At 34.5% G+C, this 10,623-nt stretch overlaps 1 protein-coding gene across 1 annotated transcript; it reads left to right on the top strand.

The window, feature by feature from the left end:
* Positions 1-5,981: 5,981 nt before the first annotated feature.
* cetn3 (centrin 3) lies at positions 5,982-10,355 on the top strand. The gene is made up of 5 exons (XM_083569212.1): positions 5,982-6,116; positions 6,397-6,529; positions 7,573-7,687; positions 8,203-8,394; positions 8,761-10,355. The coding sequence occupies exons 1-5, from the start codon at positions 6,100-6,102 to the stop codon at positions 8,802-8,804; spliced, it is 501 nt and encodes a 166-aa protein (XP_083425338.1). The 5' UTR covers positions 5,982-6,099; the 3' UTR covers positions 8,805-10,355.
* The last annotated feature ends 268 nt before the right edge of the window (positions 10,356-10,623 follow it).

Genomic DNA, 10,623 nt, shown 5'->3' on the forward strand with positions numbered 1-10,623 from the left:
TCCTACTCCAAGGCATGGACTGTTAATGGTTGAAACATTGCTTTTTTTTAATTGAAGGAAATGATTATTATTATTGGTTGTTTTGTTGTTGCCCTGTGAAAAAAAGATTTACATTAAAAAGAAATGTAAAAGGCTACAGATAGAGAGAGAGAGAGAGAGAGAGAGAGAGAGAGAGAGAGAGAGAGAGAGAGAGAGAGAGAGAGAGAGAGAGACATAAGAAACGAATACCACTGATGTGTGTTTTATTTAAAATTTAATTTCTCATGTGTTTATAATATTAAACTTTGGTTGTCCCAGATTTAATGTTTATGCAAAACTAAAGTTTGTTTCCATATTAAAAGGTTCAACATTACACATCTGTAGAGAAGGGAAAACATGCACAATTGCAGTAAATTTTTCAATAAATATTGAGTTTGGCTCGCGACTTCGTCACAGTTTTTTATTTTGGCCCACTGTGAATTTGAGTTTAATACCCCTGACCTAGGGCATCCAGACTTTCCTCTGCAGAACCTGGACTGCTCTCGCACTCATTACTTCTCCCTAGACTCTGGATGCACTCCTCTAATGCTAAGATCTTCTCCATCAAAGAGCAAACTAACTTACTAACTCACAGATAGAATTATCGCTAGCTATCGAAAGATTGACTAAACTTGTCACACTTCACACAATAAATAAGCATTCAGTGCATCCAGTCATTTGCATCCAGTAATTTGTGTTTAAGTAGCATCTTATTTTGCACCTTGAAAAAAACTTTTGTCCAGAGCCTGAATTTCTGTATTTCTCTCAAAGTTCTTTGTGGGTTAATCTTTGCATCCCAAACATTTTTTCCTAAAAGTAGTGGGTGAAATCTTTCTTTGTCTACCTGACAGTGGCTTAGTAGAAACAGAACCTCTTATTTTCCACATCTTTTACAGAGTTTGAACAGTACTGACTGGCATTTTCAAGTGTTGAGATATCTTTTTATATCCTTTTCCTGCTTTATAAAGTTTAACTACTTATTAAGCAGGTCTATTGGCAGTTCTTTTGGCATCCCCATGGTGCAGTATCCAGTCAAATATAGCCTCATTATCTGAGAAACTCTCTGACTACTTATGCACAGGTGTGTACTTCCCTTTGCCCATTTAAACCTCTGTGTGTCAACCTGTGTGTTTATAATGTGGCCAAACATTCAAGGATATGTAAACTTTTGATCATGGTTGTTTGGGTGATTTCAGTTATTATTAGTTTTTAAAAAGGGGTCATACAATTATGCAGTGGTGGACAGTAGCAAAGTAAATACATGGGATTAAATCCCCCTATCCGAGGGTTGAACCCTACATTTTAAACCTTTTTTTATTCCTTGTTTTTATTGTTGTGATAGTTTTACTTTTTTTATTATATTTTTTAAAGCACTTCGAATTACCATTGTGTATGAAATGTGCTACAGTATAAATAAACTTGCCTTGCCTTGCAGTGTCATAGACAAGATAAAAATTATGGAGAAAAGGAAAATGGACATAAGATCATTTTTCAGTGCACCTAAACCCTATCTTTATAAGTACAACTTGACTGTATTATATGTGTCCCCTTCAAAAATTGCTCATGAGAAAGTTTACATTTATTGTCGCCCCCCACTGTTAAATGAAATGTATGCCCATGAGTAAATATAATTTGTTACTGTACTTAAGTAGTTTTTTGCATATCTGTACTTTTGTCAGTAATCCACCTGCCCCGCCCCTTTCGGCAGCTGTCATGCCTCCGCTTTCTCTGAAGCTCCGGCTTAATCACACACACCTGGGACTCATCTGCTACTCATTCCTGGCTCCTATATAAACCCCTTACTTTCACTCACTCACTGTCCGTTATTGTTTGTAAGTGTATGTGTTGTTATGCGTATCCTTATGCGTTCCTTTTCTTTCGGACTCTAAACTCTCTCCACGGCTGCGCTTTCTCCCCAAAGCGCACCCCAGATTACCCCTATATTCGCGTGCGTTCGTTCTTAGACTGTGTGGACCTCGCCCCTCCAGGGCGTACCACGGATATCCCTCTTTGGATTTTTAAGGACTGCCGTGTGTTTGTTTGTGTGTATTTCTCTCTCTCTGACTCTCTTTATTAAACCCGAGCGAGCTGTACTCCGTTTATTCGCCCCCTGACAACTTTCCTCAATTATTACCGTTTGGGGAGACTTTTATTTTAATTTCACAAAACTTTAAAGTAAAATATCTTTTTACTCAACTACATTTCCCAAATTCAGTCGTTCTTTTTTTATTTATGAGTGGATAAAAACTTATCTGGTCAAGCGTGCAGCAAGCCACCAATCAGGGTAGAGCACGTGCTCTGTTTTAAACTTGTTTTTATTGCCACTTGACAGTGATGTGCATCTGGGCATCAATACACAATTTGAAAAATAGATTGTCGTTTTGTTTTTTTCCGCTTAGTTGCATGGTCGTGTCAATTATTATATCATGTCATGGTCAATGAACCTGTCGGTACTCTGGGAGTGTGCACCCACCGCCCAGAGAAGTTTCCTCACTCACACTCTCAGAAAGGAGGGGCAGGGGTATCAGTAAGGAGAGGAGAATCCAAATAAAAAATTATGGATGACAAAAGAGGGGAACATACAAACGATAAAGGTATGTATGAGGCTCTAACTCTCCTCTTGTTAATAGGATAATATAGGCTAATGCATTTAATAAAGTAGGCTAAAAACTGTATGTTTAAATTTTTATTATGTCTAAACAAAACTTAAATTTGGAGAGGTTTCCAATCCGATCTATAATGCCTGTGGTGCCTTTTCTGATCAGGGAAGAATCACACCGCACATTGAATGGCGTAAATGTTCTTCTTCTGTTTAATGCAGATAATGAACAAGTATATATACACACTGAAAAATAAAACTGACCTAAAACTGTCCCTGTATAGGTTAGAAGACATAGTAACCAGAGATGTGTGAACCCAGACTAAGACATTCCATGTACCTTGCAGACTCACATCGTAAAGATACTATAGACACTGAACAGACAACATAGGAATGTGTTAAGAGAACCAGTGTGAGGCCCATCTTAATACTAATAATGTATAGCACTTAGGTTATGCTGTGTTGCCTGATATGCTTTTATGCATATAGCAGCAATATTTCTTTAGCTTGCATAACATAATTTATAGTATGTAGTTTATCATAATGTGTGTAGCTTACAACAAAACAATTACAGGATAACTAGTCTAGTTGAATTGTTGTTCTAGCACTTTTTGATTTGGTTACCTTTAACTAAGGTGATGACAAAGATTTTCTATGATTGTACTGAATAGGTCCTGAACTGAGTTCAGTAAGGGGACTCTCCAGTGCTAGCTTAAAATGATAATTTAAAAGATATATATTATAAGGATATAGATATTGTAGGTATCTTATGGCTTTAATTAGCTAAGAAGTTGAATGGTTCTGGGTTCTGAGAGTTTGATAAATTGTGCACAATTGACTATTGTATTTAATTGTGTAATAAATGTATTTAGGGTTATATTTCTACATGAAATGGAGCTCTCAGAAATGTATCCAAATTTGTGCACCACTCTGGGAATATGTCTTACTCATTCAGTGAAGGTTGCTAAAGAAGAGATTTTCAATGGTGGAGATGTTGGGTTGTGGCGTGGTTTAACCAGGTCGTCATCCAATGTAGAAAGTTAGAGTTTTGTGTTACTAATAACTACTCTAACCCAGACTCTAACTTATATATATATACATTTATTTGTCCAATAAACCTACAAATATGTTCATACAGTATATCTTCACATATAATAACTAATGTAATATATATTTTTATTCAGATGACTATATATGGCCATATATCAGATTTCTGTATGGAATTCTCTGATGTATTTCGGGGTTTTGTTTGTTTTGTTTAGATTATATTAAAAGGAAATTCAGTTTCACATCCAAAATTAAAACCAAGCTGAAAAATGAGGACATACTTTTCAAAAAATCGAACTTCCCTAATTAATGTGCGAGGATATATGGAATAGGTGAATATTTGAAATAAACATTATATATTTAGCAACATTTACCTTAACTCTGCTATTTAATTTTTTTTAATACACAAATTAATATTTTAAAATGTGATGCAACAGTAAATGTGATAAAAAAAAAGAATAACAGACTGAGTAAAAAAAAAAGTAAAACTGTTTCTAGATATTACATTTGTAATGTACAATTTCTAAATTTAGCTCTTTTGCTGTAGTTGTAATATAAAGTAAATACTGCAGTTTTCAAGAATACTGCAGTTTTTGTTACATGTATAAAGATTATAAAGATGCAGTTATAATAGAACATAATTTTTATATAATTTGAACAGAGTACCACTCGGATACTCTGTTCAAATTATATAAAAATTATGTTCTATTATAACTGCATCTTTATAATCTTTATACATCTAACAAAAACTGCAGTATTCTTGAAAACTGCAGTATTGTTTGTTAGGGGATAGCAATGGCGGGCCGTGCATTTGGTACCTGGGCCTTCAGTAAGGACTTACCTGACTTAATACACCTCTTCAAAACACCACTATCACATCGCAATTATAGAACTCATCAGTACTATACAAAAACACAATATAACAACGCGTGGTATTACAGAGAGAGAGACATTTTACATATTGAGGGTGAATACCATTTTACTAAAGCAAGAAACCCAGTTAAGACAACTCTAAACCTCTACACTACAACCGCAACTGTGCAACCGACATCATCTGGAGCAGCTCAGAATCAATATTTGTCTAATAACATATCCAAAACATAAACATTTAAATAAAATACAACCTACTCACCAGAGATGCATACTAATAATTTGCACCGCTCCTCAGAGGCTGCAATCCAGTGGTACCGCTTGTATTCACTGGTCTGGAAGTGGCAAACAAACACTTTCCCATGCTGAGACAAGCTAGGGTAATATTATTATTATGATTATTATTATTATTATTATTATTATTATATATTACTTATAATATATATTACTCATGGAAATACGTGATGAGACACGTGACAATCTACATGGAGCTGTTTATGTACTCAGACTAATTATGTGGCAACACTAAAAACGGCTAAATAAATCCTTGCAATTTGAGTAATATAGTAAGTGATAGCTTACAACTTACAAAAAAATTACAAAACAACCCATTTAAAAATTGTTAAACAAATCCCCTATTGATGATTAGTTTATTATTATTATTATTATTATTATTATTATTATTATTATTATCCAGGACGAGATTTTACAATTATTTATTTATTAAATATGTCATTTTAATGGGTGAGCAGCTGCTATTTTGAGTGTTTCCACAAGTTCAGGTGATGCTAGTTATACGTGTCAGAAAATTCAGTTTACATGTTGTAATTACGAGTTCTACGATGACTTGAACGCTTTTTACTTTGAAACTTTAAGTCGTAATGACATTGCATGAAAACACCTATAGTCTAGGTGGCCAAGGCTACTTGTGGGGGTGGTTGGGGGTGGGCAGATTTCAACAGCCAGAATCCCGTACTGTTGACAGTGACAGAAGGCGAACTAAGTTTAATCAACCAACATTTAATTAATTTCTATCTTTTCCCACGAAACTAAAGAATCGTTACCCGAATTATTAGTTTTAGCAAAACTTCTGGTGCTATCGCACATCCCTTCTAGATGCAGAGAAGGAGCAGTTTACACTGCACAAGCTCATGTTTCTTTGACGTCACTCCATAAACCGAGACTCAGGTCAGCGAATAGAGATTTCAAGTTGTGGGGTGTTTTTTTGTTTTGTTTTGTTTTGTTTTGGTTGTTGTTTTTATTGGTTGTAGGTGGGAAAATATATATGAAAAAAATTAGACTAATCTATTAAATAAAAAATGTGTCTGTTCTTATATACCCAGTATTACGCCACATTGCTTCCAAGTTGCGCTCCATTCTCCAATCCAGTAGGTGGCGGAATGTGCACCTTAAAGCTGGTTTGCCAAACGCTATTCAAACAACAGAAGAAGAGGAAGAAGAAGAAGAAAAAAAGAAGAAGAAGAAACATGCTTAGCATAGATGTGCAGAACTTTGGCTAAGCGTGCCTGTTTTTGATATATTTTAGCTCGCTGCGGTTGTTCGAAATGAGTCTATCGTTAAGGTAATTATAGTTTCCTAGCTGGCCGGAAAAGAAGAAACTATTAGATAGAAGTAACCATATTTTTAATCGTTTATCAAATCGTTTTAAACCGGAAAGATTTCTGCTATACGCTTAAAACCAATTTCTGAAGTTGTGATCGAATGTTAAACCTATAAGCTTGGTTGAAATAGTCTATCAGAGATGAGTATAAGGCCATATCATGGTAAACGACATATCTAGCTAGCTTTTATCTGAAGCGTTGATTGGTGTCAAATTAACAAGTTTTCCTCGTTAACTTCAGGGCCGAGCTATCTGCTGACAAGAATAAAAGAAAGAATAGAGAACTAACCGATGAACAGAAAGATGAGATTAAAGAAGCATTTGAACTCTTTGACACCGATAAGGATAAAGAAATAGACTATCATGAACTGAAGGTAATAATTTCAAGCTTTAAATAAAGCATTATCAAATATTGTGTTGGTGCATTCAGGGGGTTAAATTGTGGCTTTGTTTATGGGAAAATGTAAATTGTGTTTCGCTTAATTTGGTATATTTTTACATTTAGTGGGGAAGTGTAGCATTCCCTTTTGTTTTATTTAGATGCTACCATGACGTTACCATGCTATGACGATGATTACCATGATATATGTGTGGGTCAGAAATGCCTTTTTATAATAACATATAATAGGCACTGAGCTCGTTTTCCCTTGCAAGTAATATTTCTGTGGTGTCTTTTTAAAACACCAGCTCTGGCTGCTGTTTGCTGTTATAATATTTAAGAAACTGGTGATTGGGTCATTATTGCAGTGATTTCAGTAGCAATATTTTTTTTTTTTAAAACAACCCTGTCAAAAGATGTATATTGGAAAATATGTTATTGTGTTTAAAAAGGGTAAAATATTGTGGACTGTAACTGCAGTGTTATTCCATAAATGCATTTTTTTTTTTCTCCCCTGACGGCACAATCTCATTCAAGGGCAACAATGCTAAGATTAAATAGGCTCAAATTGTGAAAGAGTGATTTAGGCAGTCCAAGAAATCATTTCGCACAGTAATTGGCGACTCTGACACCACACATGTTCTTGACTTTAACTTCCATTGAAAGTTTTTTGATGTGCTGGAGAAGAGTGTGCACATAAATATTAGTGTGCAACCCATTTCTTGGCCTGGCATTGTATGTTGTCTATACTACTTAGAGAACTTGAGTTCTCTCAGGAGCATACAATTCCATGCTTAATTCCTTGGCTTTTTTTTGTTGTTTTTTTTGTATACTGTTTCCCTTTATTGTAAAACAATTCTTGCAGAGATGTATAATTAAGTAAATATTTTTGAACAAAATATTTATAATGAAGGTGAAAAGATTATTATTTATGTGGTAATTTGGAAAATTCCAAAATGATCTCTCTCTCACTCTCTCACTCTCTCTCACTCTCACTCTTTCTCTTGTTCACTGGCTGATTCGCTGCTGTTTGTGTAGGTGGCAATGAGAGCTCTTGGTTTTGAGGTGAAGAAAGTTGATGTAATGACTATCTTAAAAGACTTTGACCGTGGAGGCACTGGAAAAATAACTTATGAAATTTTCAAAGAAGTTGGTAAGTAAAATATTTCCTGTTTTTATATGGAAATGTAAAAATAACTGGAGATTATTTTTTCAACTAATGAACATTTTATTAATTGATTCATGTGTTGACATTAAATTTTAAAATCTAAAAGGCATATACTAAACACAGAAAATATTGACATTTTAATTACTAAATAATGTCATACAGATTATTGTTTTTCCATCTCCAGTGAAATGACTTTTAATGCCTCTAAAATATGCAACCACTTTTTTTTTTTAATCTATTGTATTGGTCAATTTTATTTTATTTAATTCTGACCATTAGAAACATATTGAGACTTTCATAATAAAACAGGTCAGAATTTCTTTTTTTCATTTGCATTATGCTTACCATATACACATTGCAGATTATAAGATTTGTATGTCATGTAGACATTTATAGCGGAAACAAAGATGCAGTAAAATTAAAAATGGCAGCTCAAAAAGACTGTGTATAAACCAAGAACTGTCAGAGATCATTTGGATGTGTATATTCTTTTCTTTTAGTGACTGATCGGATTTTGGATCGAGACCCAAAAGAAGAGGTTCTGAAGGCATTTAGGCTGTTTGATGATGATGACTCTGGGAAAATCAGCCTGAAGAACCTGCGGCGTGTCGCCAGAGAGCTTGGAGAAGACATGAGTGATGAAGAGCTGAGGGCTATGATTGATGAGTTTGACACTGATGGAGATGGAGAGAGTAAGTATATACAATGACTAAACCATACATTTTTGTCTTTAATATTGAAAAGAAATTCTCACTATTTACCTATGAAAGTTGAGCATTATTCAAGACATAAGTCTAGCCTATTACTATGTGTTGCTATTACTTACACCAATTCATTGTACAAATGTCATTCCTAGGGTGCTTTCATGCCTTCCTTGTTTTGGTATAAATAAATTTTTTTTATTTTTTATAAATTATAGTCTATTGTCTCCCTCATGAATGGACTACAGAATAATGACAATTGTATTATTATTATTATTATTATGGAACTTTTTACAATTAACATTTGACTAATCTTTATTATAATTTCATTCAATTTAATTTTTTTTTTCTTTCCAGTTGGTCAAGAGGAGTTCCTTTCTATTATGACCGGAGACCCCTGAATTGTACAGCATGAAAAAACTCACCTAATATACAATGGCATATTGACCACAGCAATAATATGGTGGTCAATATTATATTCACTATTGTGTAAACCATGCAAAGCCTCAATTTGCATTTGCACTAGTGGGAAACTAGATTACTCTTTTAAAAGATATTATTATAATATTAAATTTTATACATTCTTAAGCATTGAGTAATGTGACTATAATTCACTGATTAGGTACTGATGAATAATAACTGCATAATTAAAAATAATTTCTGTAGTTTGGTACATTGCTATTCAAGTTAAATAACTAACATGCATATACACATCTACTTATAAAGGAGAGACTATATAGAAATATATAGGGCAAACTTGGTTTTTACCTTTTAGGCTAAGTGGGTGATGATGGTTTAAAACAAAGACACATGAAATTAGAAAGAGAAGATCAGGGTAATAGTGTGGTTCCCTGAGACCTCTCTACATGAGATGCGAACTAGTAATCCCTCTGCCTCCACAGACTTGCACTTGTATGCAGGGTATTCCCTAGGTATTGCTTTAGCCAATCACATGATGTAAAATGAAAGCAGGATTACAACTTGATGCACATCCGATTATTAAATGGTTTGAATTATTTTCCTCAAAGAACCTGGTCTCAGGTGTTTTTATATTAATTGATGTTCGTGCGTGTGTGTGTGTGTATGTGTGTGTGTGTGTGTATATATATATATATATATATATCACATGGTATATCACAAAAGTGAGTACACCCTAAGTGAGCATGTTAAAACTGTGTCCAAAATGTCAATATTTTGTGTGAGCACTATTGTTATCTAGCACTGTTTTAATATTGCTGGGCATGGAATTCACCAAAGCTGCACAGGTTGTTGCTGGGTGCCTCTTCCAAGCCTCCATAATGACATCATGGAGCTGCTGGATGTTGGACAGATGGCCCTTCTCCACCTTCTGCTTAGGGATCATCCACAGGTTCACAGGAGACATACCGCAGCTTAATCAGCAAGGCAGTTGTCATCTTGGCAGCATGTTTGGGGTCGTAACGTTGGAAAACTGCCGTTTGGCCAAGTTTCTGAAGGGAGGGTGTGCTGTTCTGCTTCAGAATATCACATTGAATGGAATCAATGTTTTCCACAATGAACAGCAAATCTCTCTTACCACCAAAACTCATGCAGCCCCAGACTATGATTTTGCCACCACCATGCTGGACTGTAGGGAAAACACATTCTTCTTGGTACTCCACACCAGGGTATTTATTTTGGTATCAGACCACAGTACATGGTTCCAGTAATTCATACTCTTGGACAGGTTGTTTTCAGCAAAATGTTTTTCGGCTTTCTTCAAAGAGGCTTCCTTCTGGGGCCATGCAAACCGACTTGTTGCAGTGTGCAAATTGCAAACTTTAAAGCAATGCTGGAATTTTCTACATGGACCTGAACATTTTATAATTTTAAAATTATTATTTGTACAGATCATTTGAATTTACATAATGTAAGCCTAGTAATCAACAGATTAAAGACGGTATAGTATAACAAATAAAAGCCTTTTAATTATATGTTGGATCTTTTCACTGCTGAGAGATATTTACTTGAGTGATTGAGTTAGTGAAGATCATTATGAGTAGAGGTTCCTGTTACAGGGGTTGCACAGTTTGCCTGGCATAGTGGCCTACTTATTATTATTATTATTATTATTATTAATATTATTTTATTATTATATCTATGTAGCTTAACTAGACGCTAGGGGGCCTCAAATCACTACCTTTTAATAATTATAATGAATGAATGAATGAATGAATTGTTTACTATAATATATATTGTCTT

The sequence above is a fragment of the Silurus aristotelis genome (assembly GCF_946808225.1).
Source record: "Silurus aristotelis genome assembly, chromosome: 18".
Lineage (NCBI taxonomy): Eukaryota > Metazoa > Chordata > Actinopteri > Siluriformes > Siluridae > Silurus > Silurus aristotelis.

Coding starts and splice junctions, on each gene's coding strand:
- cetn3 (XM_083569212.1), top strand. Junction 7,688..8,202: donor TGAAATTTTCAAAGAAGTTG/GTAAGTAAAATA, acceptor CTTTTCTTTTAG/TGACTGATCGGATTTTGGAT. Junction 8,395..8,760: donor CACTGATGGAGATGGAGAGA/GTAAGTATATAC, acceptor TTTTCTTTCCAG/TTGGTCAAGAGGAGTTCCTT.